Source organism: Canis lupus, chromosome 24 (genome assembly GCF_048164855.1).
Source record: "Canis lupus baileyi chromosome 24, mCanLup2.hap1, whole genome shotgun sequence".
NCBI lineage: Eukaryota > Metazoa > Chordata > Mammalia > Carnivora > Canidae > Canis > Canis lupus.
The window spans coordinates 18,569,299-18,591,373 of record NC_132861.1 but is presented as its reverse complement, the minus strand read 5'-3'; the positions used below and the strand labels follow the sequence as shown (position 1 = coordinate 18,591,373).

Here is a 22,075-nt window from a genome sequence, read left to right as displayed (position 1 = left end):
AAGAAAAGTGAACTCATTCCTGAAAACTATTAAAAAAAAAAAAACTGAGACACAATAAACAAATGATCACAATATCTTAGTGTCAGAATTCCAGAGGTGAAAACAAAAGCCAAAGGAAAACTATGAACAGAATGAGGGTAAGGCACCCTTGTGAAGCTAAGAAATAGAAAAATTAAATTTAGGAGGAAGAATAATTTAAAAATCAGAACCAGAACCAGAATAGAAAAGCACAAACAGGAAAGCTTTTTAAGAAGCCAGAATGACAAAAGCCACTGAACTTGGGTAGGGAGACTGGAAGTCAGTTGCCTGGAATTAGCTAGAAAGGAACTTATAAGAGGACCTAACTCGTGTAGCCCCAGTGGCTCTGCGGTTTAGCATGGCTCGGCGGTTTAGTGCTGCCTTCAGCCTGGGGTGAGATTCTGGGAACCCAGGATTGGTCTGCGTCAGGCTCCCTGTGTGGAGCCTGTTTCTCCCTCTGCCTGTCTCTCTGTGTCTCTCATGAATAAATAAATAAAATCTTAAAAAAAAAAAAAAGGAGGATCTAATTCAAAGGGAAAAAAAATATAATGGTTAGAACAGCATCCAAACTAAATTGCTGTTGTTTTTAAGAGAGAGATATACTTTGATGTATAGCTGAGAACAGAGGGAAGAAACTGGTTGTGATTTATTAACTGAAGAAGCAAGAGTTATAGGAGCAAACCGGAGGAGAAGAAGGTCAGCAATCTTTATGTAAATATGAGAAAGGATGAGGGGGGCGCTGGGAGGTGCAGTCGGTTAGGCCTCCAATGCTTGGTTTCAGCTCAAGTTGTGATCTCAGAGGTATAGGACTGAGCCCCATGTTGGGTTCCCCACTCAGCTCGGAGTCTGCTTAAGTCTCTTTCTTTGTCGTCTACTTCTCCCCGTCTCCCCCTCTCCCCTGTTCTCTCTCTCAATAAATAAACCTTAAAAAAAAAAAGGGACGAGAACACAGATACCAAGAGGAAACTGATATGCTCTGGAAAAGCCAATCTGTAAACGTGCACCAGCAAAACATTGTCCTGAAGGCAGCAGGGACTATGTCACCAGTTAGGTTTGATGCTAGTTCTTTCACTTACTAGCCTGTGACCTTGGGTCAGTAAATTTACTTTCTATGAGCCTCAATTTCCTCTTCTGTAAGTGCAAATAAAACAAAGTGCAAACGATTATTGTGCAGATTAACTATAAATCTTCTGGAACCTATTTTCTCAATAGAAGGTGTTATTAGGATAATAGTAATATTTCTGATAAAATATAAAGTCAAACTATGATGGGGAAAATCAGTGAAGGAGAAAATACTAGGGAGATTTAAAAGTGCATAAACGGTGCTCGCTTTGACAACATATATACTAAAATTAGCAGGATACAGATAAGATTAGCATGGCCTCTGCATAAGAATGACATGCAAAAAGTGCATAAACAGCCATTATGGAAAATACCCGGGAAGAGATTCATTCAACAAATTTATTAAACAAAAACCTACTGAGGGGCTATTTAATAAGACACTTTGTTAGAGACTATGGGAGAAATTCCTGACAGCCAGACAAGGTCAAGGAGGTGAGATAAACAGAAATAACTATGAGACAGTGATTTGTGACCTACAAGGTACAAATTTGAGAAGTTCAGAGCGGATTTTATTTATTTATTTATTTTTTCAGAGCAGATTTTAAAAATCACTTCCTGGGGTGCCTGGGTGGCTCAGTCAGTTAATGTGACTAACTCTTGATTTCGGCTCAGGATACCATCTCAGGGTCCTGGAATGGAGCCCCAAGTCAGGCTCCCCAATCAGCAGGGAGTCAGCTCATCTCCCTCTCCCTCGGCTCCTCCTCCCACCCCGTGTACATGTGCAGAGCATTCTCTCTAAGATAAATAAATATTAAAAAAACATAAAAATCACTTTGTGTTCAACTGAATACAAATGGATAAAAAGCAGCAGACATTTGCTTAAAACTTCAAACTAGAGAGGAAAACATAATCATCTTAGGCAGAGAAAAAGACATCAAAAAAGGTGGGGAAAGACGAGTAATTTAGCACAGAGCTGATGCAAGCAAACAGTGTGGGACAAAGCTAGAGAGACACGTCAGTTGAATCCACATCGTGGAGGTAGAAGGTCTAGAAAAACTCATTCTGTTTCTTGAATAGATGATAATTTGTCCACATGGTTCAAAAAGCCCCCCAAAAAACTGAGTGAAAAGCCCCCCATCCCTGTTTCTCAGCCCCCAATTCCTCTCTGTGGAGGCAGCTCTATCACTTTCATTCGTTTTTTGGTCTGTGAAAGGTCTACTTTCTACAATATGTATTTCTGTAATTTTGTTTTTTAAAGAATGAATATTGTTTCCATAATAAGAAAAAAGAATAAAACTCCCCAAAGTATGGAACTCTAAGCAGTAGAAATGCAGTATAAAATAGTGCTCAAGAGCAGGGACTCTGCCTGTAATCAGAAGGTAAGCTATAAATCCAAGATCTTATCACTTGAGGACTATGGATACCTAATTCGTGCCTCATTTCTTCATCTCTAAAATAATGTGCAGCACCTCCCTCAGAGGTGTCCTGAAGATTAAATGATCACCAGTAAAATATGTAGGATAATTCTAGTGTAACTGAATAGACGAAGGGTATTATTCAGATTACAGGAAAGCCATTATAATGGCTTTATATAATGGAAAAATAATAAAGCCGTTAAGTGCAAAGATTTTACATCAGTACCTATTAACTATTCGAGGCACGCATACTGCTCTGAAAATCAAGATAATCTCAGATTATCTTGGTATGAGCAGGTTACTTTTTAAACTACATGTACCTGCAACTTTGCATATTATCTCAGAATTCATAAATTCTCTGAAATCTTGGACTTTGGGTTAAGAACATATAATCTGCAGAACTATAAGTACAAATAATTATTATAAATCAGACTTTTGCTAATTGAATATAAAAAAAGAATATTTTATATTAGCTATCATTTACTGAAAATTCATTATTATATACCAAGATCTACACTAAATGTGTGTCTCACTTACATATCTTATTTAATACTTCCACTAACCCAAAGATGTAGATATTCTTATCCTCATTTTAAAATAAGGAAACAGAAGGGTGCCTGGGGGGCTCAGTCCATTAGGCATCCAACTCTTGATTTTGGTTCAGGTCATGATCTCAGAGTTGTGAGATCGAGCCCACATTGGGCTCCATGTCAGGTGTGGAGCCTGCTAAAAATTATCTCTCTGACCTCCACTTGGCCCCCCACAACTTGTACTCTTCTCTCAAAAAAATAAAAATAAAAAATAAATAAGGAAATAAGAACTTAGAAAGTCAGTGACTCACTACACTAGTAATGGGAAAGCAGAGGTCTGATCTGAAATTTGTTTTTTGTTATGTATAGCAATTTATTAGTTATGCAAAAACAATAGTATTAAATGCATGAAAAATTTAACAAATATCCCCTCCTAAAATCTTGTAAGAACTTTATAATTCCTTAGTCACCACTTGACCATAACTACACAAAGGTAAAGCTCCTCTTCTTTCTACTTGGAGTTGAACAGCACAGTGGGTTCTAGAGAAAGAGCACTACATTTAAATCCATTTTTTCCACATACTATCTATATGACCTTGAACAAGTTATAAACCTCTCTGTGTCTCACTTTTCTAAGTACTCATCTGTAAAATGAAGACAATAGTACCTACCTCACAGGGTTGTTGTGAAGTTTAAATGAGTATGTGTAAAGCACTCAGAATAACTGTTAGCTACTATATTATCCCGTATTTGAACAAACTCATGGGGTATATAGTTTATAACTTAAAACAATTTCCTATAATTAAGTGACTACATTGGCCACTCATTAACTCATCCGAATTATAAGCCTGTCACCCTAAGAAAAGGAAGGTGCTGCACGAGTTACCTATGTCAATGTAGGCAGTGGGACAATGGAAATCCCAATGGCCTTGGAATCAGATAAACCTGAGTTCAAATTTTGGCTGAGTATTAGTGTTAAAACTTGAACAGGATTCTTCCCCTTTAAGGTCTTTTACTCCTCTCCATTCTAAATTAGCACATTCTTAAAAAAAAAAAATAAGTTAGCACATTCTTGATTTTTTAAAAAAAATATTCCGTGATAACACACAATATCCAAATTCATACCAGGATTTTCCAAATGATGGTTTGCTAAGACATTTTTTAGACATGGGGTTGAACTGGAAAAAAACTGCAGAGAAAAGAGGCTCATAGTGAGCTCCTAAAAAAAATCTGTATCAATACATGTACATTATATATGTGTATCTGAAATACCACAGAGGATACAGAACACAGGAAAATCTTGTTTTTGCAGATGTTATTTGTAGCAATCACAATATCCATTTAATTGTCAACTCATGCAGATATATTTTGGCAGAATTAGCCATATTTTAAAAATTCTTTGGAAAGGAAAGTTTAAGACTGATTTTTCTTACTCCTTGAAGCTGATGTGGTGTAGATAGGTAAGTCCCTTGCTGCTCTTCTCAAAATTTCTTGTTGTCTTTCTTGGCTAAATTCCTTTTCATAACGTTCCTTTTCAGAATTGGACAAGTAGAACTATAAAAAGAGAAATAACCATTAATTCTTTTTAATCCCATGAAGTATCATACTCAGAAAAAGTTTCATTCTGAACAGAAAAAAACATTTTCTTCTATGAAGGCAAAACTTATTTTCAAATTTGAGAAGCTCAATCAAGTGTATTTTAGCACAACTACATACCTTTGACAGATTAAAAAATATTTGCCCTCAATACTAATGGGAAAAAATATGAACTAGAAAATTTCATCTTTGTTTTTTACAGAAAAAATTAAATATTAAATACCCCCCCAAACAAAAAGGGCTTAATATATATTTTCTATTAATAAAAATTTTGATGTTTGAAAATTAGTGTCAAGAAATTTGTAATTTTTGGAAGGATGTCCAAGATTTACTCACTTTGGATAATAGATTAAATCATAGGCATGAGGTCCAGCTATTTACTGGTCAAGTATCTCAATGAGGTCAAAAAGTCATTCTTTTACTACTTTGTTTTAGCTTTTAGAAAGCTAGCCAATAGAAGTACTTTCTGCAAAATTATTAAGGACTGTCTCTTTTATAGAGTTATTTCTAGTTTCCATTTCTTAAAGTTTTATTCCCATAGAGTTACCAGCCTGCAGTCCATTTCTTAAATAGCATTTTCCCTACAAAGGACTTGTTTATAGTTGCTCTTCCTGTCATCTCAGTATCTCAAGGACCCTCAGTTTTAATGCCTCTAATTTCATGCAAACAGAAGCTTTCAATCTCTATCAGTTTTTAATTCAGATTTTTTTAAAAACTAAAAATGGCTTGGACTTGCTTTCATCATCTTATATTTTTAACTGTACTGTTTTTCAATTTTTTCAAGCAAAAGCAGGGTTTAGCTTGAAAAGAACTAAAGGGTCATGAATGGAGTTCTATCTTTTTATATTCAAGTATTTTGATTCACCTAACTTGCTACTAAAACTTTCCCATACTCTTGATGCCTCATCATCAATTATAATATTAGCTTATCAGTGCACCCTATCTTGTTACAAACAAGGCAATAGTCTGGCATAGTAGAAAGAGGTCTGGGCTGAAGAAACTGTGATGCCAAGAACCTTGGGAAATTTTCTAAGATCGCACAATTACTGGTAGAGCTGATATTAAAACACAGGTCTTTTAAACTCTACTATGCTTCCCTCTATACTGCTAATGTAAAAGAAACGTTCTTGCTTTTTACAGACTGTTACTCTAACCTGACCAAACACCACAGTTTAGGGTGTAGAAGAGTCTATTTAGATTACCTTGCCTGGTTCCCACAATCAAATCTTGATGGCACAATAAATCCTCAAATTTACTTCTAAGGCATGAGAAGTAGCACAGACGAATAAACAAGATAAAAAGAAGTCAGAAAAGGTTACCATAATCTTAAATTGAGACTTTGGAGGTCACTCATCTAACCTCCCAGGCACGTAGGAATCTTAAGACGACATTTCTGAGATCCACTCCCTTTGTAAATACTTTCAGGTACTGAAATACTTCCCTACTTGGCAAAATGGCCCATTCTCTCTTAAGAGAATTGTAACTTGTAACTTGTTTGAATTAAAAGTTCTCCTATGACATGATGTGTCTCTGAAGCATTCAGAGTAGAATATAAGAATCATATGGTATGATAATAAATATATACTTGGATAGGATGATGTTCTAATCCAATTTTATAACTTCCTTGTAAAATCTGAACATATTTCCCTGGGCTGTCCTATTTCTAGCCTGTGGTAGTATCCCAGGCTCAACATCATCACTTTTCCTTAAGGACTAATGTTACAAATTATAAAAAACTTAAAATGAAAATCTCAAGAGCCACCAGAATTTTAGATGAGGAATGGAACAAATTTTAAATGGATTAGACCTCAGAAATTATTACCATACATCTAGTTTTCATTAAAAACTACAAAACAGAATTCAAACTATGAAATATCATAAATTCAGTGTTCAGATGGTTCAATTTAAATATATGTTAGATACCGATTAAGAACTTGGAAAAACAAAAACAAAACTTGGCACTGCTCAAGGTAACAGGAATCCACGGATGAATATTATAGCCTTTGCCTTCAAAAGTATATTCCTACAGTTCAGTAGGAATGTTGGCCATGTCAATAAAGAAATACAACTTACAAATCAGCTTAAGTACAATATGTTATCAGGTATAATAAAAGCTCCCTTAGGAGGGAGTGGAGAATGTCACTGAAAGTCTCTTGGAAGAAGCAGTACCTATACCAGGTTTTGAGAGGTAACAGGAATCTTGCAGGAAAACAAGGAGGGAAAGAGAATCTTGGTAAAGGGAGCAGCATATAGAAAGCACAAATATAGCATGGTATAGTCAGTGCAAAACACTACCAAGTTCCAGGAAGAAGCAGTGCAGATAAAGTTAGTAAGATTTTACTTCATGAAGGGTCTTTCTTGTGTGCCATCCAAATGAGCATGAGCTTTATCTTGTAGCTTATTGGTGACCTCTGTAGGATTACCCGAGAAGTGATGGGGCCATATTTTCTTTTTAGAGAGATGACACTTAAGTGATGGAAAATGCCTGCTAGGTCTTCATATTTTGCCTTCATTCATATATTTAGCAATCTGCCTGTTATATACAAGGTCTGAATCTAGGCAATGGGGATACAGCAATAAACAACAAAGATCCTTCCTTCAAAAAGCTAATACCTGGGCAGCCTGGCCTGGGTGCCTCAGCGGTTTAGTGCCGCCTTTAGCCCAGGGCATGATCCTGGAGACCTGGGATCGAGTCCTACGTCTGGCTCCCTGCAGGAGCCTGCTTCTCCCTCTGCCTGTGTCTCTGCCTCTCTCTCTCTGTGCCTCTCCTGAATAAATAAATAAAATCTTAAAACAAAAGCTAATACTTTAGTGAAAGAGATACTTACAAAAGTCTTAAGTGTCACTTCCTCAGAAATTTGTTCATACTACCTACAGTTGTTTTCCCCTGATATCTTTTAGTGTTACACTTTACTACATCATCATGTTCTTTTCTAAAGTTTGTAAGTTTATCACAATTTATAATTATTTGTCTACCATCTGTCTCTTCTTTTAAAATGTAAGGACTATGTCTTTGTTCTTTTTATTCCCAGAGCCTAGCACACACAGTCTGACAAAGAGTAGATGCCAAGTACTTGCTGACAAAGAATGAAAAAATACCCATATTTATAACTTAACTTCCCTAAAAATGTAGTTTTTGCTATTTAGACTCAATCAGTTTTCCTGGGTCTGATTTCCAAATGTTGCTCTAACCTCTCAACTACCGTTAACTTTAGTAGCTACTGCATAGCTTTGTTAATTACTCTAAGGAACCAGCTCAGTTGGCACACTGGAAGCTTATTAGAAAGAGAATCATAGGGGGATCCCTGGGTGGCTCAGCGGTTTAGCGCCGCCTTCAGCCCAGGGTGTGATCCTGGGGACCTGGGATCAAGTCCCACGTCAGGCTCCCTTCATGGAGCCTGCTTCTGCCTGTCTCTGCCCTTCTCTCTGTCTCTCTCTGTGTCTCTCATGAATAAATAAATAAAATCTTAAAAAAAAAAAAAGAGAAAGAATCATAAACTCCTACTCTTTCTTGGTTGTCACTGCAGCTTAACTTACCCAGCCTTTGGTGATTTAATGATTCATTCATTCAGTAGTGAACACCCACTCTGTGCTAAATAGTGGGAGAGGGATATAGTACAGGACACCATAAAAATGATCCCTGCTTCAAAAAACTAACAATAAGGTGGTGGATACAAGTCAGTATGGTTAAGTTCTATGACAGGAAGGTAGAGCATGCCATAGCAGGGCCACTGGACAGGCTTTGGGGATCAGCTGAACTTCTAGGAAAAGGGGAACATGAAGGATGGAGTGGATGTAAAGGCTTAAGCCCTAGGCTGAATGCTAAATGGATGCAATATGACAAAACAGCAACCAAAATAAATAAATAACATTTAAATGGCACTTATTAAGTGCTATGTATTCTTCTGAGCACTTTACATATTTATAATATATACTATTAAGTATATATTATTATAAATATTACTAATCACATACATGATTAATTTATTCAATACGTACAACAAACCTGTAAGGTATGTACCACTATTGTCCTCACTCTACAGGAAAGCTCTGAGGTGCAGACAGCTGAAGAAAGTCTCCAAAGACACAAAGCTAGTTCGCAGGAGAGGCAGGAGTTGAACCTGGGCACTCTGGAACCCGAGTCTGAGTTCTTCACTTCTATACTATACTGCTTCTCAAAAGGATTACCACTTGTTTTTATTCTATTTTTAAAGTTTATTTATTTAAGTACTCTCTACACCCAATATGGGGCTCAAATCCATGACCCCAAGATCATGAGTCGCATTCTCTTAAAGCCAGCCCATCAACTCTTTTTATTTTTATTTCCTATAACAAGAACTATTTACTTCTATACACTCTATGTTTTCAACAGCCATCACTAGTAGTAAGTGATTAAATAAAATTAGTTCTTTTTCAACTCAGAGCTTAAGATGTAGATGGCAGTTTGTGGGGCGCATGGGTGGCTCAATCAGTTAAGTGACCAACTCTGGGTTTTGGCTCAGGTTGTGATCTCATGGTCATGAGACTGAGCCCCGTACTAAGCCTTGTGTTGAGCTTGGTGTGCAGTGGAGAGTCTGCTTCTCTCCCCACTCCCTTTGCCCTCCCTGCCACTTGCATAAATGTGCTCTCTAAAAACAAATAAATCTTGGAACGCCTGGGTGGCTCAGTGGTTGAGTGTCTGCCTCTGGCACATGTCATGATCCTGGGGTCCTGGGATCTAGTTCTGCATGGGGCTCTCCGCAGGGAGCTTGTTTCTCCCTCTGCCTATGTCTCTGCCTCTCTCTCTCTCTCTCTCTCTGTGGGTCATGAATAAATAAATAAAACCTTAAAAATAAATCTTAAAAATAAAGAAAGATATGGATGGCAGTTTGTAACGTAACTTTAAGAGTTGACTAATTATTACCAAATGTCTGATGAATACATTTGAGGAAACACCGTTTGATTGATTGCTCAACCCCTTAAAACAAGAGCACCCAATAGAACAAAAACAGGCAAAAGATTATGTAGCGTTTCCTACTTAATGCTGAATGTACACACAACATAGGATCCAGCAATTCTAATCTGAGGCACCTACCCAAAAGAACTATATATATACACATATGTGGGTATGTATGTAAATATATACATAGGTATATGTAATAGGATGTTAACAGCAGCCCTATTTGTAAGAGCCTAAAACTGGAAGACACCCAAATGCCCCTGCCCATCAACAGCAGACTAGCTAAATAAGCTATTATTTACCACAATTGAATACTAAACAATAATGAGAATGAATGCTCCACAAGTATATGCAACAACATGGAAGAATATTAAAACAGAATGTTAATGAAAGAAGCCAGAGACACAAATAAACAAAGTATATGACTCCATTTATGTAAAATACAAAACCAGGCAAAATGAACTGATGCTATTAGGGGGCAGGAAAGTGGGTTTGCATGGCTGGAAGGAAGCATGAGGAGGCTTATGAGATACTGGCAATGTTCTGTTTCTTCAGCTTGGTGGTGGTTACTCAAGGGTGTTTTGGTTTGTGAAAATCCATCAGGTGTACACTTATATATACTTTTGTGTATATATGTTTTATAAAAGTTATAAAAGTTAAATAAAAGTTGATATTTTTAAAAATATGGTCTATAACTTTTAAAGAATTTTGATGAATTTTATGGAAGTGGAATAATTATCATCATCATCTAATATTTGAATACAGGCACTATTTTCCAACGAGAAAACGGAGGCTCGGAGACATTAAGTAATGTGCTAGAACAGAAAATCAAACTCGGAGAATCCTAACACCAGAGAGTACATTCTTAGCTATCTAGTTATAACAGATTTCAGTCAGCTATGTCCAGGTAAAAGAAACACTGGTTTTAATACTTTACATAAATATTTCCTTACATTATTTTCCCAATGGAACCTCAAATTAGAAGAAACATAAGCCATATTAAAGCCTAGACAGTTTCCCACAATCAAAACTTTCTTTAGTTGTAGCATATTTGTTCAGGCCTGAGAAAATATGTTAAGGTGTCCAAAAGTATACTCTACTTTTCTAACTCTATGCTGTCCCTTAAGACTTTTTATTTCAATAAAAAAAGTAAAGTATGTCTTTAAGAATATACAGCATGGCAGAAAAATACCAGTATTAAGTAAACTATTATCAGTCATTCAGTGCACTGTCAGTGGGTTTTATCTGAGTCCAGGCTGAAGACTCACATTCACAATGTAGAGTCACCAAGCAAGTTCATGAACAGAAACAGAACAAATGCATTATGTAGTAAAATGTTAACCAAGGTATCATAGGGAAAATAATTCCATCATTAGCTACAGCATTTGGTAATTTACCAACATTAAATTTACCTCTTTGGAGGGGGAAGCGGGAGATGTGAAAATTGTCATCCAATAGGACCATACAAACATAACAAAGAACAGATGGAAAGCCACAAGGTAAACAACGGCCTTTCCTGGTAAATAAAAACAAATAACATTTCATTGAATCCAGGTGAAAGCAGGAAAAAGCATTACATTAAAACACAATATTCAGGGTCAGGAGGCTTAATCCAATAAATATCTTAATTAAAACTACTGAAGACATCAAATTTATAAACTCCTTTACCTGAATGATGTAATATTACAGATATGAAGAAACATTCAGTTCCTACATTTAAGGGTTATCAGCTTGGTTTATAACCAATGACTATAGTCTGAGATGATATTTGATTTTATTAATAAACTGCTAAACATTGAACAAGTTGAAACCCTCCTTCACTCACTGTATTTCAAGATCTTCCTAAAAGTTACATTTTAAAATGACTTAAAAATTACTTAAAACAGATTCTATCACTATGAACATTAATTAAGTCCAAGGAACAAACTGAAAGTAATAAAGGAAGTTCCCATCACTGAGAATAAGGAGTAATCTGAAAAACTCAGTTTCTGGATTTTCCAGAAATGTTATGCTAAATTTCATTCTCCTTTCAACACACGGTAACAAAAAAATTTTAGCCATTTAAAATTTCTGCCATAATTGTTTCACAAGTGGATTAGTGTGGCATTCTAACATCTTTCTCTCCAAATATTAACTCATCACTGATATACAACTTAGAGCTTTTTGTTGTGTTCCGCAGTTTTTCTACTTGAAAGAAGTAGGACTGGTTTTCATAGGAAGCAAGAACTATCTACCAGATGTTTAGACTCTTTTTCTGTTGGAATGAGGCACCACAAATCCACTGAAGAAAAAAAAGTAGACATAAGCTTCAAAGTTTGAAATTCTACTCATTTTTAAAGTTCAGATCAAATATTAATCCTTCTATATAAGCCTTCTCCATTACTTTTAGAATTCATTACCTCTTCATGCTATACTCCTCCTCCCAATCTGCTCAGACTTCAATAAAACACTTCATCTGTTTTATTTATTTATTTATTTATTTTTTTCATCTGTTTTATTAAAGTTAGTTGCTTAACACTGATTACCTAATATGTGTAAAACATTTAAAACAGTGCCTGGCATATAATAAATCCTTAATAAATACTGGCCATTTTTTTAAAAGTAATCTCAACACCCAATTGGGGCTCAAACTCACAACCCTGAAGATCAAAAGTCACACACTCTACTGACTTAGCCAGACAGGCACCGCAATACTGGCTATTAGTAGTAGTAGTAATATCCAAGAATTTTAATTTCCCTCAAAATCTGGTTCTGTTTGCACATTCCCTATTTCCATGTTTCCAAAGTTTAAGGAATGATAAAAGTTTTCACTGGTCTGTAGTGAAATGACATTAAGAACAATGCAGTGAAGTTTTTATAAAGCTAAGATGTACTCGATTCAAAGTACTATTCTTTCTTTGGTCTGAGGTCATTTTTCCGTTCACTTTTGGTTTTAAAAACTTTTCCTTTAAAATAAACTAATGATAAAAAAAATTAACAACCCGTTGGGTTCAGTCTTTTCTTTTGCATTATACTGGTCCATCATGTATGGCCTAACAGACCAGGACCACAAGTCCCACAGTTGACTGGCACAGGAAATCAGGACCCAATAACTCCTCACATTGCACAGCTAATCAGCACAAAGCACCTCAAATTCTAGTTCCTTGGGACGCCTGGGTGACTCAATGGTTGAGCATCTGCCTTTGGCTCAGATGGTGATCCCCGGGTCCCAGGATCAAGTCCCACATTGGGCTCCCCATGGGGAGTCTGCTTCTCCCTCTGCCTAGGTCTCTGCTTCTTTCTGTGCCTTTCATGAATAAATAAATAAAATCTTTTTTTTTTTAAAATTCTAGTTCCTAAAATCTCTTTCAAAGTAAACTCTCTCTCATTATTTTCACTGCCAGTGTAACAGGTCATCAACTGTTGCTTAACTCATTTGGATCACTGCAAAAGCCAACCAGTCTCCTTGCCTCCAGTCCATCTCAATGGGCAGTGTAGAATGTGCCGTTCATAGTTTCTACTCCACCCTGGCTGTGGTATTCTTGGGAAATAACTCCAAGTGCATGACTCATGACTTATGAATGCATTATGAAAGGCTGGGACTTCCTGGTACCCATATTTGACCACAACTACTCAAATCACTACTTCCACCTACTAAAAGCCTATTAGAAAGTATATATTGTGTACCTTATTTCTAACCCTCACTATAGTCCTGTAAGGCATTCTTTCCGTTTACTAATGTGAAAACTGAGTTGCAGAGAATTTAATATCTTGCCCAATGTTACTTGGTAAATGATAAAGCCAGGATTCAAATCCATATCTGCTTGATAAAAATCCAAGGTTATTTTCATTGTCATACCTAAAAGTATATTTTCCTCCACTTTACACATCATCTTAGTAGTCACATCCTGTTATCAGAGCCAATATCTGATGCCAAGACAAAATCTTTGCCATAACTTCCTTCTATCTTCAAATTTGCTTTCTTTTATGTCCACTCAAACTGATCATCATCCTCATTGAAAATTCTGGCTTGTCAAAATCTGCATTCTCTACTATCTCTGTTCCCTCCAGGTTGAACTCTATGGTCTACTCAATGGATCCAATATCTTTCCTTCATTTGATTTTCTTTTGGAAAAGTATACTGGAACTCAGTCTCCTACTATTATACGATACTGAGGCCGTTTGCCAAGCTTGCAATATATTCCTCACCTAGCTCACTTCGCTTTTTATATTTTTGCCTGGCCCCCATATTCAATCAAGTTTGTCAATCCTCATCTATATCCTCTTGTATAGCTTTGGTAACTTTAAGGTCGCCATTTATCACCACCTTGAGGTATTTTAAAATTTCTTAATCATTTAGTTACTTACAACTAAGGTCAACATATAAACAATATACTCCCAAAATATTTTTAAAGACATCTAAAATATTTTTTAAACTATTTCTGTTCTCCACAAGTACAAAAACAAATGGTTTCTGCTTTAAAAAATCTTAACCCTCAGTTAAAAAAAAAACAAACAAACTGATAAATCTTTTAAGCATCATGCCTGGAATATAATAAGTACTTAGCAAATGGAAAATATCAAATTGTAATGTAAAAAATAACAGGAAATACTGCCTTTACATAAATTTGAAATAATGTGATTATTAATAAGAAAACTTCTGGTCACATATATATGCTATAAATCATTGTTTAGAAGTAATAGATAAAGGAAGTGCCTGGATGGCATAGTCAGTTGAGAGCCAATTCTTGATTTCGGCTTGGGTTATTATCTCAGGGGATCAATCCCTACATCAGGCTCTGTGCTCAGTGCAGTCCGCTTGAGATTCTCTCCCTCTCCCACTCATGCTAAGTAAGTAAACACATCTTTAAAAAAAATAAAAAGTAAAAGCTTAGTTAACTAAGCAAATAAAAAAACCCCAAAATCTGAATCTATAAAATAAAAAAAAAACACCCAAATCTGAATCTATAAATCAAAAAGTCTGACTCAAAAAATCATCTGTAGGGCAGCCCGTGTGGCTCAGTGGTTTAGCGCCGCCTTCAGTCCAGGGCCTGATCCTGGAGACCCAGGATGGAGTCCCTTGTCGGGCTCCCTGCATGGAGCTTGCTTCTCCCTCTGGCTGTGTCTCTGCCACTCTCTCTCTCTCAAATAAATAAATAAATAAAATCTTTTTAAAAAAATCATCTGTAAATGAATTTTAAAAAACAAACATATAAGCAAACAAACTCATTAAAAGATTCTTTGAAAGACATGGGGAAAATAGCTCCAAAAAATAATGAGACAAGTTAGATGCTCTTTTTTAAGTACTTCAGAAATTCTCTGCTTTCTGTACCTGTGCTTTCACATATAGTTTTGATTTAAAGGAAGAAAATCAAGTCAACCAAGACTGAGTCTATATTTATTCCTCAACTGTGGCTAGAATTGAAAAATTAGATTCAAAGGCAATTTGAGATTTACGTGCTTAGTGCCTAATTATTTCCAATAGGAATAAATATTTATTAATAATTTCTAAGTGTTGAACTGTTTTAGAAATCCTCTGGATTTTCATATCTCAAATCAAATTTTGTTTTTGAAATTTGATAGACTTAATATTTTAACTTGGTGAAACTGTGAGCAATGAACTTTTCCCTCCAGGCATTATCGCATTGACTATTATAAAAAGTAGAATTCCCATTCAAAATGAACTAGTAATACATTTTACAAATTTATAGTCTGGTTATTTTGTTAAAAATCTCTGAGTAGTAAAGTACTATTTTTCACAAATATATAAACAAGAGGACCATCAATAAAATTTAGGCATCATGAAACAAAATCCACTCCTCAAACCTAGCTAGAACTGGTATTAAAAATATTTTAATCAGGGCAGCCAGGGTGGCTCAGTGGTTTAGTGCCACCTTCCACCCAGGGCATGATCCTGGGATCAAGTCCCACGTCTAGCTCCCTGCATGGAGCCTGCTTCTCCTGCCTGTGTCTCAGCCTCTCTCTCTGTGTGTCTCTCATTAATAAAGAAATAAAATCTTAAAAAAAAAAAAAACCTTTGAATCACTACTACCAAGTGTTCTGAAGAATATACAAGGGATAAATATGTACATAAATATATCAAAGAAGTTTGAGTACTAGGTGCCTTACAAAATAACAACTATTTCAACTTATATAAATTACACAAATGAAAATATATTGAAATAGGAATAAACACAATATTATATCTCCTTTTATTTAAACTTTAAAAATACATATTTTATTTCTGCAAACAAAAACACATATAGTCATCACAAAATAAAAGTATGTGGGTCACAATAAGGATACCATAAGTATTCTACTTAAATTGAGACTTAGAGTGCCTTACCGTTTTCTCCATTTCCAGAGAGAGTAACTAGAATAGAAGAAAAAATAGTGAATAAATAATATACTTTAAAATATTTTGTTTATACATTTCAGATTGACTACTCATCTTAATACCATTTTCAAAAAATGAAATTTAGTTATAAAATGTAAATACTAATGCAAATTCAGGATTGTATGTACACTTAAAAAATCTGAAAAACACTAAAATGCTAAACATCAAATTTTTATCAACACTGTAATCACATTACAATTTTTTTTAGACCTTTGTTAATTTTAAGTCTATCAATATGGTTATATAGTTAGGTTTCCTTTAGCTCTTTCGTTAATGCCACCTACAAAATGAATAGGACTCTCCTCTGATACTCATACTTATGTATTCAGTCTGTGAGGTACATTAAAATTTTATAAAAGCTATACCCCAGACAATTTGTGTTTTTCTATAGAAAAAAAGTACAGGAACTTATCCCTGTAACTTTCAGTGTTTTTATTCCTAGCCTAAGATGCTGGGAATTGCTATTTATTTCTTCTCTCCAGATAGTCCAATGGCTTCTAGGTCCTGTTAATTCTACTACCTACACCTCTTCAAATCTGTCACCTACTCTCAATTTGTCCCATTGCCTTATTTCAGGCTCTCCTGAAACATAATAGCTTAAAAAGACTTTCAACTATCAGCTTAACACATCTCACCACCAGCAAATCTGATGGCTGAATACTCTAACACTTCCCAGTCACTTGCAGAATAAAGCCCAGTATCTTCAGGATAACAGCTATAGTCCCTCTGTGATCTACAATCTGTCTACCCCTCCAGTCTATCATTTGCACATACCTGTGGTCAATTATCCTGAATAAATGGCAGTTTCCTAAATGCATCAAGCAGTCTCACAGGTGCTCTGCTACCCCTCCCTCTTCATCCTCCAAGGCCCAGTTTAAATACCACCACCTCTATAAAGCCTTCCTGAGTCTCTCCTTTATAGGCAGAGCAGATACTCCTTTATATTGCCACTGCTCACTCTTCCATCTCTACCATGCCACCTCATTTTTTTTTTCTAATTACGTGATAATATGTCTATCTCACCCTACTGGACTGCTCAAGTGTGGAATTGTGTCTTAGAATAATAAAAACTCTAAAAGTTATTATTACCTCTATTTTACAGATAAGTTAGCTAAGGCTCACAATAATTAAACGACTTGCCTAAGGTCACAGAACTACACTAGATGTAGTGTAGACAGATATCCGAGCTCAAGTCTACTTGGACTTGTATTCTTTCCTATAGTGTCTCTCATCTTATTCATTATTTTAGTTCCAAAGCCTGCCATACAGCAGCAATGCTTAAGAAATGTTTGCTAATTCAGCAACTATTTTTTAAAAAGATTTTATTTATTCATTCATGAGAGACACACAGAGAGAGGCAGAGATGCAGGCAGAGGGAGAAGCAGGCTCCTCACGGGAAGCCCAATGTGGGACTCGATCCCAGGACCACGGATCACGACCTAAGCCAAAGGCAGACACTCAACGACTGAGCCACCCAGGTGCACCTCAATTATCATTTTTGACTAAAATGTGTTGATAAAAAAGAGGAGTACCCAGACACTTCCTTAATAAAACATATCTACTTCAATCCTCAAACCAGGATAATTTAAAGAGAAACAATACAGGAGTAGTCCCACTAAAGTTTAGAAATAAAATAAGCAAGTTCGTGGGGTTTGTTTTGTTTTGTTTTGTTTTTGTTTTTTTGGGAAAGCATTGTTTTAGAGACACAGGGCTTCTTCTCAACCCATCTCAGGTCAGTCTGGTAGAACACTGGTGTAGTTAGATCCTGGGCTGGTCCCCTCTGGCCTCACAAACCATTTCCCATTTATGCTAATCTACACTAAAAATATTATTTTCAATACTGCCATGCTGTGAAATGATTGGGAAGCCCTATTCAAGGCACACAATTCCGAGAAATCAATTAGTGGTATAAAAATGGAAAAGAAGCAAATGTATCACTATTTGCAGATTATAAGACTATATGCCTTCATAGTCAAAGAAAACCAACCGAAAAACCATTATAAACAACAGGTGGTAATAGTCTACAGAAATCAATAGCTTTTCAATAAACATGGAATCACCATGTAGAAATTATAACCAAAGAAAAGTTTTATTTATAAAGCCACCTAAAAATATAAAATTCCTAGGAACAGACATAACAAATGAGCAAGATCTACACAAGTGCTCCCCACAAGGCTTCCATGGGGAGGGATGCATTATCACTGCACAGGAGGAATGGAAGTCTACCTACTGCCCAGGCCTTCACCTTCTCTGACACCACTTTTTTCCTACTCTGAAGTAGGAAAGGGGGCAGGAAATTACAAGAGGGATGCCTTGTTACAGCCAGGCAAGGGGGAAATCTAAGCTTATACTCAGCCTCTGCTGGAGAAAATGGGAGCAGAGGGCAGTTTTTCCATTGTATTTGGCTGAAGTAGGGCAGTTACTATCTAGTTTTGTCTTGCTAGGTTGCCCTTTTCCTGTTTGGCTAAAGAAAACCAGCTTTTCTTGAGGCTTTTGTCTGTGTTCATTGGTATCTCCAGGTTGCCAGCTTCTCTAGCATGCAGCATAGGATATACGGGGCAAAAAGAAAACCAGGGAATTCACCACCATATCATTTCTCAGGTACCAATGTCCCCCCACCCCCTGCCCCCGCCCAGCTGAGCTTTCTCCGCATTTCAGAATCGTCTTATGTTTGCTTTATGCATAATTTCCAGGAGTTTTAGTTGTACTTAGCAGGAAAAATAGAAAGACTATGCATTCACTTGTCCTGGAACTAGAAGTTCTAATTAACAAATTGTGCCCTTTTTTACTGCTGAGTAGTATTCTGCTGTATGGAGATACCATAATTTCTTATACATTTACCAACTGATGAGATATTTGCTTTCAGTTTTTGGCTACTTGGATACTCCTGTACACCCTTTGAATGGACATATATTTTCATCATTGGGGTAAATATCTAGATATAAGATTGATGGATCTATGTTTATCAGAAACAGTCAAATTTTTCAAAAGTAGTTGTATTGTTTTACATTCCCCACCAAAAATGTATGTTTTCACGAACACTTGGAACTGTCAATCTTTAAATTTTTAGCTATTCTAAAAAACATATAGTGATATCTCATTGTAATTTTGTGTCTCCTTAATGACTAATGATGTTGAATACCGTTTCACATGCTTATTGGCCAGCCCTACACCTCTTCTTTGTGAAGTTGTGTCCAAACCATTGGCTACTTTTTAATTGTTATCTCCCTTATTATTGAATTGTGGACTCTTTATATACTTTAACAAATTCTGCAAATATTTCCTTCTGGTCTATAGACTAGATATTGTTTTTTCATTTATTTAACAGTGAGTTTTGAAGAGCAGAAAAATTTAATTTTGATGAAGTCGAATTTATCAATTTTTTCTTTTATGGTTCATGCTTTGTGTCCTATTTAGGATATCTTTACCAACTAAAGGACACAAAGATTTGCTCATATGCTTCCTTGTAGAACTTTCAGAGGTTTTATGTTTAGGTCTGTAATCTCTTTTAAAAGCTGATTTTTAAAAATATGGTATAAAGTAAGGGTTGCAATGAATTTTACTGCAGATAGACGGCCAACAGTTCCAATATTGTTAGCTGAAACTATCCTTTCTCTACTGAATTGCCTTGGAACTTTTGACAAAAATTATTAAAAATTAAGTTCATTAAAAAAAAAGGCGGGGGGACGCCTGGGTGGCTCAGAGGTTGAGCACCTGCCTTCGGCCCAGGTCGTGATCCTGGGGGTCCCGAGATTGAGTCCCACATCGGGCTCCCTGCATGGAGCCTGCTTCACTCTCTGCCTGTGTCTCTGCCTCTCTCTCTCTCTGTCCCTCTCCCCCCCCCAATCTCTCATGAATAAATAAGATCTTTAAAGATTTTTTTTTTATTTATGTATTCATGAGAGAGACAGAGAGAGACAGAAAGAGACAGAGACACAGGCAGAGGGAGAAACAGGCTCCATGCTGGGAGCCCGACATGGGACTCGATCCCGGGACCCCAAGATCACGCCTGAGGTGAAGGCAGGTGCCAAACCGCTGAGCCACCCAGGGAGCCCCAATAAATAAAATCTTTAAAAAAAATTAAAATTAAAACTAAGTTAATATGTGTAAGGGTTTATTTCTGAACTCTGTTCTGTCTTATTGATGTATGTCCATTCTTACCCCAATACCACATGACTTGATTACATGTCACTCTTAGTAATCCTGAAATCAGATAGTGTGAGTCCTCCAACCTGTTCTTTTTCCAAAGTGTTTTGGCTATTTTAGTTCCTTTGCGTTTCCATATATTTTAAGTTCATCTTACTGATTTCTTTTTAAAAAATGCCTGCCGGGATTTTGTTTGGCATTGTGTTGACTCCATAGGTCACACTGGAAAGAATTCACATCTTTATAATAATCAGTCTTCCATTCCATGCACAGAGTGTATCTCTTCATTTTAGATTTTATCTCATCAATACACAAAACCTTGTATTTTGTTAGATTTATCCCTAAGTTTTAGGGATATTAGTTTTTTTTTTTTTTTTTTTTAAACCATTGTGAATCCTGGTTCTCAAGGACAGTGTGGGACGCCTGGGTGGCTCAGTGGTTGAGCGGGCTGCCTTTGGCTTGGGGTGTGATCCCAGGGTACTGGGATGGAGTCCCACATTGGGTTGCCCAGGGGGAGCCTGCTTCTCCCTCTGCCTTTGTCAGTCTCTCATGAATAAATAAAATCTTTAAAAAAAAAAGTATCGGGATCCCTGGGTGGCACAGCGGTTTGGCGCCTGCCTTTGGCCCAGGGTGCGATCCTGGAGACCCGGGATCAAATCCCACGTCAGGCTCCCGGTGCATGGAGCCTGCTTCTTCTCCCTCTGCCTATGTCTCTGCCTCTCTCTCTCTCTCTCTCTGTATGACTATCATAAATAAATCTAAAAAAATTTTAAAAAAAGTATCACATTCATTTTTTTGTTGTTTTTACTGCTTCATTATTGGTGTATACAAATGCAACAGATTTTATTCATTTTCTTTATCTCATATTGCCCACCCAACCTCAATGAGACCAATATGATTACTGAAAATATGATTAAATAATTTTTTCACATTGCTGTCCCTTTTCTAATAGCTGCACTACATCTACTTTGTTAGATCATATATGCAGGGGTCCCAGGATCGAGTCCCACATCAGGCTCAGAACTCTTTGAGTGGAGCCTGCTTCTCCCTCTGCCTGTGTCTCTGCCTCTCTCTGTCATGAATAAATAAATAACATCTTAAAAAAAAAAAAAAAAGAACAGGCCAGATGTCTTTTTCTTTTTCAGATGTCTTGTGAAATGTACTACATTCTGGATTTTTCTGTTTCCTTTTCATTCCTTGACTTCATCCTCTGACCCCTACCAAACTTCAAGTCTAAAAGTTTAAATGTAATTTGAGAGTGGGAGGGAGAGAATGAACAAGAATACTCAGATATGAAGTATTTTGGGCACTGCTCAGCAAATCAGGAGGTACATTATTTAGGTATGTCACTATTAGCAATGCTATATTTGGGTCAATTGTCAAGGTAGTGACCACCAGGTCTCTCTTTTGTAAAGATACATTTTTCACTTTAACAATCATGAAGTTTTTTTGTGGGGTAAAATATTAGCAATATGTGAATATCTTCTTCCCCAAAAACTTTTCACCAAAGGGTTTTTAGCATCCACTGATAATCTTTGCCTGAATCAATTTGAAAACCACCTTGAAAAACCCTCTATTTCTTTTTTTTTAAAAATATTTTATTTATTTATTCATGGGAGACAGAGGGAGAGAAAGAGAGAGGCAGAGACACAGGGAGAGGGAGAAGCAGGCTTCATGCAGGGAGCCTGACGTGGGACTCGATCCTGGGTCTCCAGGATCCCGCCCTGGGCCGAAGGTGGCGCTAAACCGCTGAGCCACCAGGGCTGCCCCTCTATTTATTTCTAACTTTTAAGCTGGCATTCTTCTGTGAAGAGCTTTCAACTGGGGATGAACTAGAGCTTCCTAAAAAGGCAGCCCAGAAGCTTAATTATTTCCCTTTAATTACCTATTTTCAGGATAGGATGTTAGTGTAACATTCAACTCCGCTGTTAGCAAATAAATTTAAATTTTCTCTTTCTGAATATCAATAAGGAAACATAGATTTTTATTTATT

At 36.5% G+C, this 22,075-nt stretch overlaps 1 protein-coding gene and 1 non-coding gene across 16 annotated transcripts in view; one reads left to right on the top strand and one right to left on the bottom strand.

The window, feature by feature from the left end:
• ZDHHC20 (zDHHC palmitoyltransferase 20) overlaps positions 1-22,075 on the bottom strand; it is an 83,209-nt gene that overhangs the window by 40,977 nt on the left and 20,157 nt on the right. For 14 of the 15 annotated variants that reach the window (XR_012016325.1, XR_012016324.1, XR_012016328.1 and 11 more), the window contains exons 2-4: positions 15,886-15,912; positions 10,973-11,076; positions 4,459-4,579 (exon numbers count right to left, since the gene is read on the bottom strand). Coding sequence is in view for 2 of the 15 variants with exons in the window: in XM_072795790.1 (XP_072651891.1) it covers positions 4,459-4,579; positions 10,973-11,076; positions 15,886-15,912 (252 nt within the window). In the remaining 13 variants the exon portion in view is untranslated. The remainder of the gene's footprint in view (positions 1-4,458; positions 4,580-10,972; positions 11,077-15,885; positions 15,913-22,075) is intronic. The other variant, XR_012016331.1, reaches the window with a different exon arrangement.
• Positions 1,341-1,447, top strand: LOC140616685 (U6 spliceosomal RNA). The gene has a single exon (XR_012017087.1). It is a non-coding gene; the product is annotated as a U6 spliceosomal RNA (small nuclear RNA).